Here is a 19,322-nt window from a genome sequence, read left to right as displayed (position 1 = left end):
TAGCTTATAGTGAAGCTATAAAGCCCTAAATTTCAAAATTGAGCAAATGACTCGGGGTATTGATCCCATATCCCTGAACATTATGATCACTGCCTTTCCATCTCAATTTCCCAGAATATAGTTGAAGAGAATTATCAGAAACTACAAGTAAACTCTGACGCAAAGGATTCAAAACATTAAAATGAACTCATCCAACCCTAACACTAACCCAGCTATATCAAATGATTACTATAAGCCAGATATACAATTGACTGTTTTTTTCTAAATAGTCAGAGAGGATCAAGGCAATGTGCCCAGAAAGGAATCACCCTTCTCTGCCTGCAGACCCTATGCAGCTTGTCACTTAGGCTTCTGCATCTGGTGCTTCTCAGTAGTCTTGCGGGAGCACGGTACCACATCACGGAGAGCTTCTAGCTATATAAAGTTCTCCCAGTACCAAGAAATGATTTATGGACTTGAACTGATGAATTATTTTCCTATTTGACAGCCAAAGGAAGCCATTTAACTGCCTTTTATAAACCACCACTGATGAATCATAATGACATAAGGAATTGCTGGACAGGAAAAGGCCATTCTCTTTAACATGCTTGTCCTCAGGACTCATTTTCCCCTCAGCTTTGTCTCAGCAGCCTTTGCTCTGGGCTCACACATCATTAAAATGTTTTGCTGGCTGCAAAAGCTCATTTTTACAGACAACATTTGCTGTGACCACCTTAATTGACAAATTATTCCACATGATTGCATCTCGGTGGATGAAACAGTTTTGCCCAAAATACCAACCTATGTAGCCCTAAGAGTTTATCATAGCCCCTAATTTTTAAAATTCATCCCCTGTAAATGAAGCACCCTATTAAAAATATCAATTTTTCTTAGACCATTTATCAGACTGCTTTCTTGTGTTAAATGGCTGTGAGGTCATCTTTGCAAGTGTTCTAGTAATAATGAGGATGATGATAATGATACTAATCATAATAATTAATATCATTTATTGAGTACCTACTATTTCCCAGACACCATTTTAAGTGTTTCTCCTATATTTTCTTCACTCGGCATAGATATTATACCTCTCCATTTTGCAAAAAGACAAAACTGAAATTCAGAAGGGTAAATGGAAATTCTCAGAATCACACAGCTACTAAGGATTTGAATCATAATTTTCTGGTTCTGGGTCAGTATACAAGGGAGCAAATCAAGTTTTCAGTTTTCCATAGGTCTTCCTTAGAATCTCTGTTTTGTTAAAATCTACTCTTTGTTTTGCTAAAATTTCTATGTGTGTGTGTGTGTTTTAACCATCTACATATAAGAATACTGTAGTCAAATCAGATCATAGTACTATAAGCAACACATGGTTCCATAAGCATTTACTAGTGGAAGGGCTCAGGCTTTGAGGAAACAATAGGCATCTGAATCTTCAAACTTGCATTATCATTCAGTTGTTGCAAAACACTGAGAAAATTACTTAACAACTCCAAATTTCAACTTCAGCATTTATAAAATGGGGCTAAGGTGACAATACCTCACAGGATTTCTTTCTTTCTTTCTTTCTTTCTTTTTTTTTTTTTTTGATGCTTAAATGAGATCACATCTGTGAAAATACTGAGCCCAGCTCCTAGCTCCATAATTGCATTTTGTGTCTAAATGTCAAGATAAAACTTTGCAAAGGAACAAAGAATCTTAAAGAACATTAATTTAATTGATGAGACAAAACCTACACAAAGATGTCTAAGATAATAAATTATAAATTAGCATCAGACAGTGTGGTGAAAACTTTTACTAAATTGCCAGGGGAACTTAGGAGAAAGAAATAGGTGAATGTAAAATGAAGTTAACCTGTGAAGACTTCCTGGAAGAAGTCCAGAAGTGCAAATGTTTCCTGGCAAAGAGTATAAAGGCATGAAACAGGCAAACAAGCCAAAAAGTAAGGAGTTAAAGGCATTTATGGAGTGCTCTTGCGTGCAAGATCCATGCATGTAGTCCATCATGTTGCTTTAACAGCAAGGTTTTAGAACAAAGGTGAATTAAAATTCTAGCCCCACCACTTACTAGCTGTGTGATCATAAATGAATATCCTGAGGCTCCATTTCTTCCCTTATAAAGAAAATATCACCAACTTTTTTAAGGTTGTTGTGAAATTTGACTGATTGTAAAGTACACTGCCTGACACAGTAAATGCGCATTCTCTGAGCATCTACTCCACTCTGTTGAATCCAGTTCATGGCTAGTCTCCCACTGTTGAATCCAGTTCATGGCTAGTCTCCCACCATATCAAGTTTTGAGTCTTTATCCCTTTACAAGGGTAGCTTGATAGAATATTCTCAGACTTCTCAAACCACTGATTTCAGGTTAGCAGAGAGCAAGGTAGCTGAGAATCTCACAGGTGAACATAATGGAACTAGGGAAATCTGTGCTTACAGATCTCAGATACCTATACTTGTAACAGTCATAAGGCACTTTCTTCCAAAGAACGCCCTCTCGTGCCCCTAACTCAAATCAGAAAAGTCAGCCAAGGAGTCATTGATCACCTCAGGTACTGGAAGAGAGCCACTGGAGCAGAACTGGCCTAGACTGGGCATGTTTGCCACATCCTGCGGCCACATGCTCTAACTTGCTCACCTCTAGCCCTCCAAGCTTGTCTCCTGTACAGCTACTTGTGAAATAATCCCACAGGAATGAATGCTGTCACAGCCCTTGACTGTGCAGAGAAACAGAAGTGCCTTTCTGCTGATGGGACAGTTTAACAGTGTTCGTTCATCTCCCGGTAGGGCATAGACACATGGCACAAACATTTTCCTAGGACAGAGACTAGAAATCTCTTTGAACCTGGCTGTCCCCAATAGGGTTAAGAGATAACACTGTGTCACGCATGTGCTCAGTCTCTCAGTCATGTCCAACTCTTTGTGACCCCATGAACTGTATAGCCCACCAGCCTCCTCTGTCCATGGGATTTCCCAGGCAAGAATACTGGAGTGGGTTGCTACTTCCTCCTCCAGGGGATCTTCCTGACCCAGGGATTGAACCTGCATCTCCTGCATCCTTCTGCACTGGCAGGCAGATTCTTTACCACTGAGCCACCTGGGAAGCCCCAGCTCTGTGTCATAGGTTGAGGCAAAGGGAGAGAAAGGAGAGACAAAATAAGAGTGGAAGAAGAGAAAGGGAAAAAATCAGGTTTTAGATTGATTCAAGGCCCTCTTTTCCACTAATTCTAAGTCGGCTTTTTCTTTCCTCCTTGTCCCTCAAGGTCATGAGTAGAGCTGACCTTGTTTCTAGAAGGAGCAAACAGCCACCTGCTGGGTATGAATTGTGGCACTCTGGGAAAGGCCGCCCATAGGCAATGAAAAGCTGCCAGAAATTCCCACTATTAGTCATGCCTGTGAGTTACAGGATTGAAGTATCTATTAACTTGCAAATATGTTTGCTTAGAAGGGAAACATTTTGGCCATAAGCAGTCTTGAATTTATTTCATTGAGATATTAGTCACCCCACCAGAAAGTGAGGGTCTGGGGAGATGGGATACAGAGAAGATAGGACATGAGGACATATAAAAGAGCCGGAGAGGGAAAAAGATGTCATTCGGGGTGGGTGGGGTAGGGTAGGAAAGACCAGGGTGACCCAGGAAAAGAGGGAGGCCTAGGAGGAAAGGTAAAGGAGCTGCTGCAAGCCGGTTTGGGTCATAAGACTTGTGCACCTGCGACTGCAAAAGAACAGTCAATTATGAAATGCACAGTCAGTCATGTGAAAGTTCCCTTAATGTAGCCAAGAACTATTGACTGCTGAGGTCTTACCTCATTAAGTCATAAAAAAGGTATAAATGAGACATATTCCCATGTGATAATCAGGATACCGACATTCAGAGCATGCTAACTGGCTGCTCAGATGGAACAGGAAGGAGAGAGAACACACACCAGTGATTTGTTTCCCTCTGTGCTTCACATGCCACCACTTCAGGGCAGCTCTAAGGTGGGTGCTTTATCCCCAGGGCCCTTCATTTATCTGAAACATTTGAGACCAACTTGCTTCATCATCTAAATTGCTCTTCTCTGGAAGGTGATCAATTCGTCAGTACCCCTCTTGTAGTATTACATCCATAAATTGTGCCCTTCACTCTCCACTTGGATTGACCAGTCTATTGGATCCTGTGATTAGGACAGCTTCTGAGTGCTATTCCCATTTAGTCTATTAACTGTTCCCCAAACCACTTAAAGATTTTTTTTCCCCATTTGTTGCTGGAAATGGAAATAGGGAGCAGAGTCTGCACCAGCCAGTCAGTCACTTGTTTAAAAGTGCTACTGAGTGAAATCCCTTAAGGCAAAGGTCACGAATAGGCAGTCTCCAAATAGAATTTAGCCCACAGGCATATTTTATTTGAGCTTCCATAGTGACTCAGATGGTAAAGAATCTGCTTGCAGTACAAGAGACATGGGTTCAATCCCTATCTGGGGGATCAGGAAGATCCCCTGGAGAAAGGAATTAACCATTCCATTCCAGTACTCTTGCCTGGAGAATTCCATGGACAGAAGAGCCTGGCAGGCTCTATGGGGTCACAAAGAGTCAGACATGACTGAGTGACTACTGCTAACACTACTACTACTACTATAATGTTTTATTTGGTCCACACAGTGCTCAACAAGCAAGGGATTTTCACACAAAAATCCAGACTTCTAGCATATCTTCAAAAATTAGAGAGCCTAGCAGCACTGGATCCTCAATTTCATATAACAGCAATCAGACAGGGCTGAGTTGGTACTGCTAAGACTCTCCCCAACTTGCCCCTCCCTGTGGCTTCACACAGTCACTCAGGTAGATGACCTGCCTGGCTGCTAGAAGCATTTAAGTATTGATTAGGGAATTTCCCCTTCACTGGCTTAGATTCAGCCATCAGCATTAAATGCTTTTCCTTTTACAGAAGGAATTGAATCAGAGCTATTTCTTCTTAAAGCCAAAACAGTGGATTGGCAAATAAGCATTTAAAATAACAGGTTATTTCAGGGATCCATGGGCTACCTTGGTGGTGCAATGCAGGAATCCATCTGCAATGCAGGAGACAGGAGTTCAATCCCTGGATCAGGAAGATCCCCTGGAGAAGGAAATGGTAAGCCACTCCAATATTCTTTCCTGGAGAATCCTATGGATAGAGAAGGCTGACAGGCTACAGTCCATGAGGTCACAAAGAGTCAGACAGGACTCAGTGACTGAACATGAACGTGCACAGAATACAGAATACCATAGACCTGAGCTCTGAAGCACCATCTTTGGAGTTCTCCTTGGGGTACATCTCTTTTTCTTCTGGCTCAGAACCCAGGGTTAAGGGACTATGGACAGTAGGGTAAGATAGGAAAGTATCGTGTTAGGAATCAGAAGATAGGGGTTCTAGTCCTCACTATGCCATTCACCAGCTCCTGGCCCAGGGCAAATGGCTTAAACACTCTGAGCTGAAAAAATTAACTCTGCTGAAAAATATGAATAATGATAACAACAACATTCTTTGCTGCCAACTCTATAAAGTTCTGTGAGAAACAGAATGAGATCTCAGAAGTGAAACTGTTTCGAAATCATAAAGTTCTCTACAAATACAAAGCTGTCTTATTTGTACCCAACTGAAGCCGTCATCAATGAAATAAACACCCAACCCATCCATGCTACATATAATGTCTGAGTACTTACTATGTGCTCAACACGTGGGGACATGGAAAAGAATCAGTCAACAAATCCCTCCTTAAGGAGCTTAGAGACTAGTTGAGCAAATAAGATAAACAACAGAAAACAAGATTATAATTGTAACATAAAGTTAATGCCTGTTAAGTATCTTATTGGAACTGTTAATATTGATACAGTCATCAGTAGGATGCCAATAGACTAGGTACTTACTTGACTACTCACTTAACTTTTTTATTTTTTGCATTTTGTTCTATGAAACAGCATTCTCAGATACTCTCAACCAGGGGAAAAAGGGTTATGTGGTCTTAAAAGTTTAGAAAATTATTTAGAAACAGTTTTAAATAATTATTTAATTTAACTTAATAATAATTTAAATAAGTATTTAAGTTATTCAATTATTTAAGTTATTAAATAATTATTTAGAAAAAGTTTTCAAAAATTATAATACATATTAGAATATCATATGCAGTAAGATGCCTCAAAATGCCTTGCAAAAAGAAAAGCCATATAAGTTTGACCCAGCAGATTAACACATTGCCACAGAACCTCTCTCTATTCCCTTCTCTTCCTTTCCTTTCTCTCTCTGAAAAATAACTACTAAAATCTCTTAGAATCGGAGCTCCATAGAATACAGTTGGAGAAACACTATTTGTCCTAATGAACACATTTAAAGTTTTCACAAATTTCAAAGGAAACATAATTCTGTTCCTACCCATCTCCTTCAAGAACCACATTAGAGACTTGGATCTTGCATTCCTGGTTGCACAGAGTAGGCCCTGATTTATGTGATAATTATTCTCTACATACTGAATCAATGTTGTTTAACTATACTATTCTCCATTGATTAAATAGAGAATAATTAACTTGAAATCATTGCCATAACTGCAGTGAATCTTAGTGGATTCCATTTTTTCTCAACATGGATTTTCTATTAACAGGGTCATATGGCACCAAAACATACAGCTTGGAAAATTCCATCTTTGGTATATTCTTATTTCTCATGGCACCACACTGTTACTTGTTTTTCTCCTGGTATCATCCTAAATTCTGAGTTAATTACACCATTACTACTGATCTCATCTAAGGTGCTCATTGACAGCTAAGGATTAAGCTCCAAAATGTCAAGTGTCTTCTTTCTGGGGTTATCTAAATTCAACCTGAAGGAGGAAACAGACAGAAGAGGCTTTATCTTGAAAGCAGGACTCCATCTTGGGCTGGACTGTGGACTTTGAGCTATATGCTCAGTATCAATGGAAATAACATACCAACTGGAAAACCAGGCCCCCAGAAGGAAGAGTCCCAGGGCTAGTACCTGGACTCTCTGTCACCTAAAAGAATACCCTAAGTATCTGTGTAACCGAATAGAATCATAAATTCTATCTATACTTATTGGGGTATGACCACAGGCCTATTGATAATTGTCCACTGTTAACTACCTAGGCTTAAAGCATATGAATCACAAGTTAACTTTGACTCTATCTTTCTTTTCCCTTTGTTCAGACTAGTTTCAGGGAATTTGGGGAGGTGGGATTGGGCACGTACACTTAGGGTATATAAGGTTTTCACAAAAGCTGGTCGGGGTCCTTGGCTAAGAGGAGACTCTGCCTTGGGCCCACTGGTGTAACAAACTGCACTCCACTATCTGCATTGTCCTTCTGAGTGAGTTTGTTTCCCGGAACACATGGCTACAACAAACCAGGGACTTATTGAAGACCAAACAGTTAATGTCCAAAAAGGACATCATAGTAGAATGGTGCACAGTGTGATCAATATTTTGATATATGTTTCAATGTACATAATACATATTGATGGATGAAATTGTATGGTTACTCTTTGGTGATGTTTGAAAAGTTATATTTGAGAGTTAGAAAGACCTAGATTCATATCTGTACTTGGCCCATTACAAAGTATGTGACCTTTAGACATAAGTTCACCTCTCTGTGTTTAGTCTCATCTTCTATAAAATGGGGGAAATAATAATGTCCACTCTCATATGGTTGTTGTGATGAATAAATGAGAAAATGAATGAAATATACTAAGCACAATGTCTGCTACATGGTGAGCTGTCAATAGACATTAACTCTCTGGGGGCCCCTAATCTGATTACTTAGTTGTTGGCTCAGAAATCATTTCTCTTGTTGTATTATTATCACTCAGTCAGAATCTCCACTTTTTAAATTCCCCCAACTCTCCACCAAATCTCTAAACTCTACTGTTTGTCCTAAAACCATTCTCACCCCAGTGTCTCAGGATTAACAATGGAAGCATAAACGAGCCAGAGTTCAGGAAAAGTCTGTTTTCAAATCTGATGCAAAACTACTTCCTCTATGTGTAAATAGATGCCATTCTCCACACCAAAGGAAGATTATTCTAACAGGCTATGCAGTCTAACTGACATCTGTAACAATGTACTACAGTTGGTTTTAACTTTGCAAAGTGAAATTAAAAGCATTTACTGAAGCCATGGATTTGAAAATCTTCACCAAAGACTTCCAGTTTGCAATTTAATCAAGCTTTGTATATCCAGATTGATTTGCTGCTATTGCTTATAGTAATCTAGCAGCAAATCTTTGTAACCTATTCATAGAATAAACCTCTCTTTCCAACCATGACAATCAGACACCAATGGGTTAAGAAATCTCTTATCCCTAATAACTAAAGAGTCTTAAATCAGGAACTCTAAAGCTGTTTAAAAGAATCAGGAGTAGAGGCATTATTTGCATATTTCCCCAGAGAACAGGTTAATGTTTATCCTAAATAGTCAATATGCATTTCTAAAACGCTACATAAAATAATGTATTTGTGAATGATTTGTCAGGTGAAGGGTGAATTATATTCTAAATACAGTTAATTAGTGTTGGCTTCCTGCTTGGGTTCATTTTGGGAGCTCCTGTAATTTATGACTGTCTTTGACCTTCTCAAGGCAGACATTCTCCTTTATTATAATAGGAAACCTTAGCCCATAGGGCTTCCCTTGTGGCTCAGCGGGTAAAGAGTCCGCCTGCAATGTGGGAGACCTGGGTTCAATCCCTGGGTTGGGAAGATCCCCTGGAGAAGGGAACGGCTGCCCATTCCAGTACTCTGGCCTAGAGAATACTATACAGTCCATGGGGTCGTCCTGGTCAGGCACCATAGTAACCATTTGCATGAGTTGTTTTATGGCAGGAGATCCTGATAAGGAATATGGAACTAATAAGCCACCACCAACCGGAAGAGTTCGGGAAGGGTCTAAAGGAGACACAGCGTGTCCATCCACTTCCCAGAATCCCTCTTGCTAGCATCCATCTGGCTGAGCGATGCGTGCACCACCAGGAAAGACTCTGAATTAGAATGATTGGCCAAAGACCACCCAGAAACTAATCCCATCACCATAGAACCCAAGACTGCAAGCCATGAGGCAGAGCAGTTCTCCTGGGTTCCCTTACCCTGCTGCTCTCCACCCGGGTGCCCTTTCCCAATAAAATCTCTTGCTTTGTCAGCACATGTGTCTCCTCCAACAATTCATTTCCGATTGTTAGACAAGAGCCCAGTTTCGGGCCCTGGAAGGGGTCCCCGTTCCTGCAACACTGCTGCTGCTGCTAAGTTGCTCCAGTCCTGCCCGACCCTGTGCGACCCCATAGACGGCAGCCTACCCAGCGCCACTGTCCCCGGGATTCTCCAGGCAAGAGTACTGGAGTGGTTGCCATTTCATTCTCCCCAGGTGGCGCTAGTGGTAAAGAATCTGCCTGCCAATGTAGGACATGCAAGAGATGTGGTTCAATCCCTGGCTGGGAAGATCCCCTGGAGGAGGGCATGGCAACTTACTCCTATTCTTGCCCGGAGAATGCCATGGACAGAGGTGTCTGTCAGGCTACAATCCATAGGGTCGTAAAGAGTCAAACAAAACTGAGGGATTGAACACACACATACAGTCCATTATCTTGCTCACCCTCTCCCACTCCTCTTTTCCTCCTTCTTCTGTTATCACCTGTTTTACATTCTCATATAATCAACCTTCCCTTCTCTCCTGCACAAAATTCAATGTGAGAATAAAGGGGAAAAAAAAATCTTAGCAAAAACCACCTGAAATATGCTGTGGGAAACTGTTAGTTGTTGGCATCTTTGGCAAATGACCTAAATACAGTATTATATACATGTCTATATGTTGTTAAACCACCCCCTATTCATCTGCAGCCTCCAAAAGAATAAAAAGAAATGTCTATAATAACACCGTACAAGTCTGCTATGATTTAAATACTAAAAGTATTACAGAAAAGTTGCATTTTAACAAAATCCTAGTAAAATGCAGTAGGAGAGCAGATTATTTAAATAAATCTTATGACAAAATCTTTTATATTGAAAAAATCATTTCATAAAGCCAATGATTACCTTCTAACTAATCAGTTTTGAATAACTGGATCTTTTTTTTTATAACTCATCTATTTAAAGCAAGTAACTCCAGTACTTTGGCCACCTCATGCGAAGAGTTGACTCATTGGAAAAGACTCTGATGCTGGGAGGGATTGGGGGCAGGAGAAGAAGGGGATGACAGAGGATGAGATGGCTGTATGGCATCACTGACTCGATGGACATGAGTCTGGGTGAACTCCGGGAGTTGGTGATGGACAGGGAGGCCTGGTGTGCTGCGATTCATGGGGTCGCAAAGAGTCGGACACGACTGAGCGACTGAACTGAACTGAACACCAATAGACTTTAAGAGAACACTTGCTTCACTGAAGAAATATTTCTCAGGTTTATAAATTTAAAAAACAGCCAGAAATTCATCTTTCAAAACTTGCATAGTTGCAATACACAATCTTAAAAATCTCTATCTACCTGATTTTGTAATAAAGCAATCTTATGAATTTTGTATTAAAATTCCTAGCCCATGCCTGCATATTGCTAAACTCAAAACAAGTATGAGCAAGTTACTCTTTAAATAATTCCAGCATTATATTTTGAAATATGAGAGGGCAATCTGTTAATTCCTCTTTAATCAAGGAAAGGAAGACTAATACAATTAGACAATATTGCAGCAGCAGCAGCAGCAAATAAAAATTAATCTTCACAGAGAAACCTCTTGAACTGCCATACCAAGAAGCCATTTTTTTCCTCTGTGTCAAGTATAACATTTAAATTGTGTAAATAAATACATCAACTTGATATTTTATTGTATGAACAATGGCCCAAGGATAAGTTTGAATTATTTTTTTCTAGTATGTAATACATACAAGGTACATTTTTATTTAAATAGAAAATAAATAACTGTTTCAGTGGCTGAGGTTTTATCCTCACCCTCCCTTTACAGATTTTCCTTAGTGACCAAAACTCTATTTTCATAATGAAGGAGGAAATAGAATAGGCTCCATCTTGAAAGCAGGACTCCATCTTGGGCTGGACTGTGGACTTTGAGCTATATGCCCAGTATCTGTGGAAATGACATACCAACTGGAAAACCAGACCCCCCAGATGGAAGAGCCCCAGGGCTCGTACCTAGACTCTCACCTAAAAGAATACCCTAAGTATCTGTGTAACCAAATAGAATCATAATTTTATTATGCTTATTGGGGTATGACCACAGGCCTATTGATAATTGTCCACTGTTAACTACCTAGGCTTAAGGCATATGAATCACAAGTTAACTTTGATTGTATCTTTCTTTTCCTTTGTTCAGACTAGTTTCAGAGAATTTAGGGAGGTGGCTTTGAGCACGTACACTTAGCGTATATAAGGTTTTCACAAAAACTGGTTGGGGTCCTTGGCTAAGAGGAGGCTCTGCCTTGGGCCCACTGGTGTAATAAACTGCACTCCACTATCTGCATTGTCCTTCTGAGTGAGTTTGTTTCCCGGAATGTGTGGCTACAACAATAACAGCTCTTAGGAGCTTAGATGAAACAATTTGGGGCCTATAAAAATTAATTTTGGGGTATGTGTGTGTGTGCATGTGTGTGTCTGTGTGTATATATGTGTGTATGAACTAACATGCTTACAAGAGAATGAAACCTGTGACTGACTTCTTTAGCATCATTCCCTCAGCTAACATTTCTCAAAGCATGATCCTTGAAAGGCATACAAAAGAGTCCCCAGGACAGAAAGTTAAATTCCCAGTCTCACTGACATACTATATTAGTATCTGGAGGAGATAAATGGGAATCTGTATTTAAGGCATCTCAATTTTACCACCCCTGGGTTTTCCCATGTGGTTCTGATGCACATTAAAGTCTAAAAAATTCTGAGAGGTAGAGTTCAGGTGAACTTTTAAATCCCTAGTTCAACGCTTTTGAAATTTTAGTATAAGTGAATTAACACCTTATAAGACACCCCAAATAAGTACCTCCAGTTCAACTTTTCCAGAATCTACAAATAAAGAAACAAATATATTGTCACCATAATCCAATAGATGAAAGCATAAAAGAGGTTTGGTGTATACTTTATTCTGGTCTGACTTAAAATATAAGCCAAACACTAGAACGTGACAAAGTTTGCCAAATGACTCCCAAATGGAAGTGTTCTGAAAGCATTTGATAAGAATTCTGTGATTCTGGTTAAAGTGATGGTACTGCAAGGATCTGTGCATGATCAGGTCCCTTATTAATGATGTAAAACTGCCTATGATAGATTCTTCTGCATGAATGAGGCAGAAGTCTAGTTCATACTGAGGAAATCAGAAATTAAACAAAAGCAGATCTTTGCTATTTGAGATTGGCCTGATATGGTAGTTATTTTGAAAGCTCATGGGGGAAGCAAAATATAATGCTAATCAAAATAATAACTCAAACTTTCACAGGAGGCACTTTATAAACTCAGACTAAGAATGATTATTACATATGCATACTTTATAAAGTATGTATATATTAAAAATTAATAAAATATATTTTTGCACTTTTGTTAATATTCAGAATTTAAAAAAAGGTGAAAAAGAAACTGACTCTCAAGGATGAAAAACTTAATTAAATATATGAGTCATAGAAATGAACTTACTAAGCAAGTATCATTTTTAGTAGACTGATTTTAACACTATCCCCCCAAAGTCAGCTAGCTAGATATAAACAAAAAATACTGTAGAAGAAAATACGTATTCCTAACAGTAATGAGAATATGCTATAACTAATCAACTAGTTGATGTCAACATTAGACAGTTAAATGAATAACACTCGAGTACATTAGTAGTAAGTTAATTACTGCAATCAATATTAACACTTTTCTGGATAATGTCAAATTTTACCATGGCTCAGATTTTATCCAAAATACAAAATATGTGTATGCAAATTCTTACATACCAGGCCTCCCTGTCCATCAACAACTGGAGTTTACTCAAACTCATTTCCACTGAATCGGTGATGCCATCCAATCATCTCATCCTCTGTCAGCCCCTTCTCCTCCCACCTTCAATCTTTCCCAGCATCAGGGTCTTTTCCAGTGAGTCAGTTCTTCGCATCAAGTATTGGATGGCCAAGGTATTGGAGTTTCAGCTTCAACATCAGTCCTTCCAATGAATGCTCAGGACTGATTTCCTTTAGGATGGACTGGTTGGATCTCCTTGCAGTCCAAGGGACACTCAAGAAGAAAATGAGTCCAGACTTGCTCAGAAACTATTGTAGGTGCAATTTCTGTCACAGTTTCTTAAGGTCCATCACACCCACTGTCAGGGCTAACTTATGGTATTAGGTTTTGTTCCATTTTGCTGAAAATCAATTTCTATTATTCTCCACCAGCTAACAATTTTCTGAGTCTTTTTCTTCCATTATGAGAAGATTACTAATTTACACTTCAATTGTACTTCAGATATTAAATACATGTGCTGTGCTTAGTCACTTAGTCATGTCTGACTATTTGTGACCCCATGGACTGTAGCCCACCAGGCTCCTCTGTCCATGGGGATTCTCCAGGCAAGGACACTGGAGTGGGTTGCCATGTCCTCCTCTAGGGGATCTTCCCAACCCAGGGATCAAACCCACATCTCCTGCACTGCAAGTGGATTCTTCACCATTTGAGCCACCAGGGAAGCCCATTGTGTGTGTATGTATGTATACACACACACACACACATATGTACACGCTATTCATTTGGAGTTGCTACAATTAAGAATCATGAGAACCTCACAGTAACATCACTTATTTATGAGCAATTCTGTATAAATGATATTTTGGATTCAGTTCAAGATGATTTCATTCCAAGAGCCCAACAGCACCACATTCTGAGGCAGCCTTCACCTTACAAGGAGATTCCACATATAGGTTAAGTCCACATTCTAAACTGGTTCCAGTATATCTTTCCTGAAATGCTTAGTAATCATCAGTGATACCCTAAAGAGTTTAGACCCTTACATAAAAGTGGAGAACAGATATGCAGCAGCTGGTACCATGTTCCCTAAATTAATTGCCCATATTCCACATAGAACTAACACCCAAAAAAGATCTCCTTTTCATTATAGGGGACTGGAATGCAAAAGTAGGAAGTCAAGAAACACCTGGAGTAACAGGCAAATTTGCCCTTGGAGTACAAAATGAAGCAGGGCAAAGGCTAATAGAGTTCTGCCAAGAGAACACACTGATCATAGCAAAGACACTCTTCCAACAACATAAGAGAAGATTCTACACATGGACATCACCGGATGGTCGACACCAAAATCTGATTATATTCTTTGCAGCCAAAGATGGAGAAGCTCTATACAGTCAGCAAAAACAAGACTGGGAGCTGACTGTGGCTCAGATCATGAACTCCTTATTGCCAAATTCAGACAGAAATTGAAGAAAGTGGAGAAAACCACTAGACCATTCAAGTATGACCTAAATCAAATCCCTTATGACTATACAGTGGAAGTGAGAAATAGATTTAAGGGACTAGATTTGATAGAGTGCTTGATGAACTATGGATGGAGGTTTGTGACATTGTACAGAAAACAGGAATCAAGACCATCCCCAAGAAAAATAAATACAAAAAAGCAAAATGGAGGTCTGAGGAGGCCTTACAAATGGTGGTGAAAAGAATAGAAGTGAAAAACAAAGGAGAAAAGAAAAGATATACCCATTTGCATGCAGAGTTCCAAAGAATAGCAAGGATAGATAAGAAAGCATTCCTCAGCGATCAATGCAAAGAAATAGAGGAAAACAACAAAATGGGAAAGACTAGGGGTCTCTTCAAGAAAATGAGAGATACCAAGGGAAAATTTCATGCAAAGATGGGCACAATAAAGGACAGAAATGGTAGGGATCTTATAGAAGCAAGAGATATTAAGAAGAGGTGGCAAGAATACACAGAATAACTATACAAAAAAGATCTTCATGACCCAGATAATCACGATGGTGTGATCACTCACCTAGAGCCAGACATCCTGGAATATGAAGTCAAGTGGGCCTTAGGAAGCATCACTATGAACAAAGTAGAGGTGATGGAATTCCAGTTGAGCTATTTCAAATCCTGAAATATTGCTGTTAAAGTGTTGCACTCAATATGTCAACAAATTTGGAAAACTCAGCAGTGGCCACAGGACTGGAAAAGGTCAGTTTTCATTCCAATCCCAAAGAAAGGCAATGCCAAAGAATGCTCAAACTACTGCACAATTGCACTCATCTCACACGCTAGTAAAATAATGTTTAACATTATCCAAGCCAGGCTTCAGCAATACGTGAACTGTGAACTTCCAGATGTTCAAGCTGGTTTTAGAAAAGGCAGAGGAACCAGAGATCAAATTGCCAACATCCATCTTGCATCAAAAAAGCAAGAGAGTTCCAGAAAAATGTCTATTTCTGCTTTACTGACTATGCCAAAGCCTTTGACTGTGTGGATCACAATAAACTGTGGAAAATTCTGAAAGAGATGGGAATACCAGACCACCTGACCTGCCTCTTGAGAAACCTGTATGCAGGTCAGGAAGCAACAGTTAGAACTGGACATGGAACAACAGACTGGTTCCAAAATAGGAAAAGGAGTACCTCAAGGCTGTATATTGTCACCCTGCTTATTTAACTTATATGCAGAGTACATCATGAGAAACGCTGGGCTGGACAAAGCACAAGCTGGAATCAAGATTGCCAGGAGAAATATCAATACTTCAGATATGCAGATGACACCGCCCTTATGGTAGAAAGTGAAGAAGAACAAAAGAGCCTCTTGATGAAAGTGAAAGAGAAGAGTGAAAAAGTTGGCTTAAAGCTCAACATTCAGTAAACTAAGATCATGACATCTGCTTTCATCACTTCATGGAAAATAGATGGGGAAACAGTGGAAACAGTGGCTGACTTTATTTTTCTGGGCTCCAAAATCACTGCAGATGGTGATTGCAGCCATGAAATTAAAAGATGCTTGCTCCTTGGAAGGAAAGTTATGACCAACCTAGACAACATATTGAAAAGCAGAGACATAACTTTGTCAACAAAGGTCCATCTAGTCAAAGCTATGGTTTTTCCAGTAGTCATGTATGGATGTGAGAGTTGGACTACAAAGAAAGCTGAGCACTGAAGAATTGATGTTTTTGAACTGTGGTGTTGGAGAAGACTCTTGAGAGTCCCTTGGACTGCAAGGAGATCCACCCAGTCCATCCTAAAGGAGATCAGTCCTCAGTGTTCATTGGAAGGACTGATGTTGAAGCTGAAACTCCAATACTTTGTCCACCTGATGAGAAGAATTGACTCATTTGAGAAGACCCTGATGCTGGGAAAGACTGAGGGCAGGAGGAGAAGGGGATAGCAGAGGATGAGATGGTTGGATGGCATCACTGACTCAATGGACATGGGTTTGGGTGAACTTTGGGAGCTGGTGATGGACAGGGTGGCCTGCTGTGCTGCAGTTCATGGGGTCACAGAGTCACACACGACTGAGCGACTGAACTGATTCCACATAGAGCTTAGCACTACAACTTATTAATTGTGACCTTCACAACTATTTCATTTGTAGCTAATGCTAAAGTCACATCAAGTTTACTCTTTGTTTGGAACCTTTTTCTTCCTGTACCAAATTATACTAAAAATCTCATTTGCTATGATTTGGTAAAACCAATGCTTACCTGTAACTTTCAATTCAGTTGTTCTTCTTACAAGTTTTCCTTCATACTTAAGCTCACAAGTGTAATTTCCCCCATCTTCTTCTTGAACCTCCTGGATTAGAAGAGCATTTCCTTTCTGTATTATGATGCTTCTCCACATTTTTGGCTTGCATTCCTGCCGAGAAAATGTTTTCAATTAAGTAAAAAAAAAATTATATTACTAAGTCTTAGTAGTCTCAGTTTAGTACTTATACTTTTTTATACTCTTCTCTTTAGTTTTCACAATACATAGCTAGAGTTATGTCAATGAACAGAATACCTCACAAACGCATCATTTTGTATCCAATTGAAACATCACAACTATCATTCTAAGAAACACTTTAAAGGCCTGATCCTAATAGAAGAAAGTCCTTAAAGACACACTGCAAAAACAGAAAAGCATACAAGATCTGCCAATGCAAAAGAGGTAGCGCAGTCACTAAATGGCATTTAGTGCCCTGGTTCTTTCTATATAACAGGGATATGTACTAAGAGTTCTAAGAGGACAGTGTTCACTTAGCAACATAATAGACAACAAGAGAGTCTTAGGCATTATTAAAAACTTCTAACTGGCTTTCACTGGCAGTGATTTCATTACTTCTTATAGTAAAAAACTAATAATAACATTCAAAAATCTCTCTCCTCATAGTTAAGACATCTATTGTGGGGAAATTGAGGGTAAGGAAGGGGGTCAAGAAAATTAAGCTTGAGGAATTCTCTAGAAACATAGCTAGGTAAAATAAGGACACACTTTGATGAAGTAAGGTGATGGAGAAATTACCCACTTACTTTCCGAGTTCAGTGATCTGTGACCAGAGAATAAGATTTGGTTTTTGAGGTCAATTCTTTTGCTCTCCTGATAAGAATGTGTTGCTACTGGAATTGGATTTACTAGAAATGAATAGCTAATACCTTTCCATAGACTGACAGAGATACAATAGCAGAGTATGTAAGAATATTCAAACAAGTGGCTTTGGCTTTTGATAATTTTCTTAGACTACTTTCTACATATTGTTCCAGTTTGTCTACCACACATCTCAAATGTTCAACAAAAGTGGTGGTCAAAAGTTATATAAAGATTGGTGAAGGTGTAGGGGACAGCTGTAAGGGGGTGAATTGAATTGAAAGTCAAGTATTTTATCATTTAAATACTGGATCAATCAGTTAAGGCAATTAAAAAATTTATCATGAGGCAGATGACCTGAATAATAGTTGCAGGCAGATTCTACTTTCCCCCTGGTATATACAATATCTCTTCTACCTCTTCTTCTCCCCACCCTCACTCCTACCCTCTGCACATATATCCTAAATATTGATGCAAAAGTAAAATTGGTACTGACTCTCACTTCGCAGCACTGCTTTTGCATGAGTGTGTACACATGCTCATAAAGTGATTTGGGGGAGTGAGTACCCATTTATTAGTTTTTACTGTAACAAAATTTTTTCTGTGATGATAGCAGTTTGGACAACAAAACACAAAAACTGACACTTAAGTTCACAGGTATAATATTTAAGAGATATACTTGCTTCATGTCCAATACAACTACCCACACACATTGTCAGAGAGTAAATAAAAGTAATAGTATCTCGGGTGTCTAGATATAAAACTGCCTCACTCCCTAGGGTCTTTCCAAAGAACACTTAAGGGTCTGTCTGAAATTATATTATGTACCATTCTGGCGAGGTTTATCACCTATATGAGATTTGCTTCTGAGTTAAACCTTGGGATATAAGGTTTCTGGGAAAATGAAGAAGAAAGACTGAATAGAAAGAAAAAAAAGAGTCCAGCTGCCACTACCGTCATACAGTAATAATCCACAATTATTTTCGCATTGCTTCCAACTCTGATAGCCTCAGATTTCTAAAGAATCATTCTGAAGGTCATTAAACAAAAATATTGTCCCTCTGGGAACTTTGATAGGAAAGGGAAATGAAAATGGAGCCGCTTCACTTTCAATAGCAGTAATAGGGGCAGGCAAATGAGTTCACACATTCATTTCATTCAAAGACAAATGGCTTCATTTTCTAATGTCATTTTTTGGGGAGAGTCCATGTGCAATTAGCTCTATTTTCATTTTCTCTGCATACTGCTTTGTTTTTCCCCCACGAATTAATATTTAAAGAGTGTACAGGAATTACAAAATAACTCCTGATGAATAGCCTGGAATCTTCACATGTTCTTTGGGAGAGACACAGATAGTCCCAAATACTTTTCAAATTGTCATCTAGCCTTGTAAAGGATTCTTTGTACCCAATAGAGTTTTTAAAAAAAAAACCGTGGCATAGGGAAATGTTATCTTCAAGTCTCCAGCCTTCTGGGACAATGTAGTATACACGAAAAGGCAAAGTGGATTCAGAGCAAGATGGCTCTAGCTTAAAATCTAGGGTTCACCCAAGTTCTGAGATCTTGAAAAATTTGCTTAACTTCTGTAGGTCTCAGTTTTTTACTATGTGGGGATACTATACACTACCATATGAGCAGCCAGAATCAAGAGGCTTAGAGTTTATTCATTACACTCTTGTCAGGTGACACTATACTTAGTGGTCATCCAGCACAAAGAACGCTTTCCATCCCTAAAGATTTGCAATCCTGGATTATATCTCCTCTAAACCTCTGGCTCTGCTTCGTGAAAACTGGCGCTAATGGACTAATCAAGTAAAAACA

The 19,322-nt window shown here is 39.2% G+C and overlaps 1 protein-coding gene across 26 annotated transcripts in view; it reads right to left on the bottom strand.

The window, feature by feature from the left end:
• The window catches only part of IL1RAPL2 (interleukin 1 receptor accessory protein like 2), a 1,479,614-nt gene that overhangs the window by 481,218 nt on the left and 979,074 nt on the right, over positions 1-19,322 (bottom strand). For all 26 annotated transcript variants that reach the window (XM_059883637.1, XM_059883641.1, XM_059883624.1 and 23 more), the window contains one exon: positions 16,640-16,793. In XM_059883637.1, coding sequence (XP_059739620.1) covers positions 16,640-16,793 — 154 coding nt within the window. The remainder of the gene's footprint in view (positions 1-16,639; positions 16,794-19,322) is intronic.

This window comes from Bos taurus, chromosome X (assembly GCF_002263795.3).
Source record: "Bos taurus isolate L1 Dominette 01449 registration number 42190680 breed Hereford chromosome X, ARS-UCD2.0, whole genome shotgun sequence".
NCBI lineage: Eukaryota > Metazoa > Chordata > Mammalia > Artiodactyla > Bovidae > Bos > Bos taurus.
The sequence above is the reverse complement of the archived record's forward strand: the minus strand, read 5'-3'. Positions and strand labels throughout refer to the sequence as shown.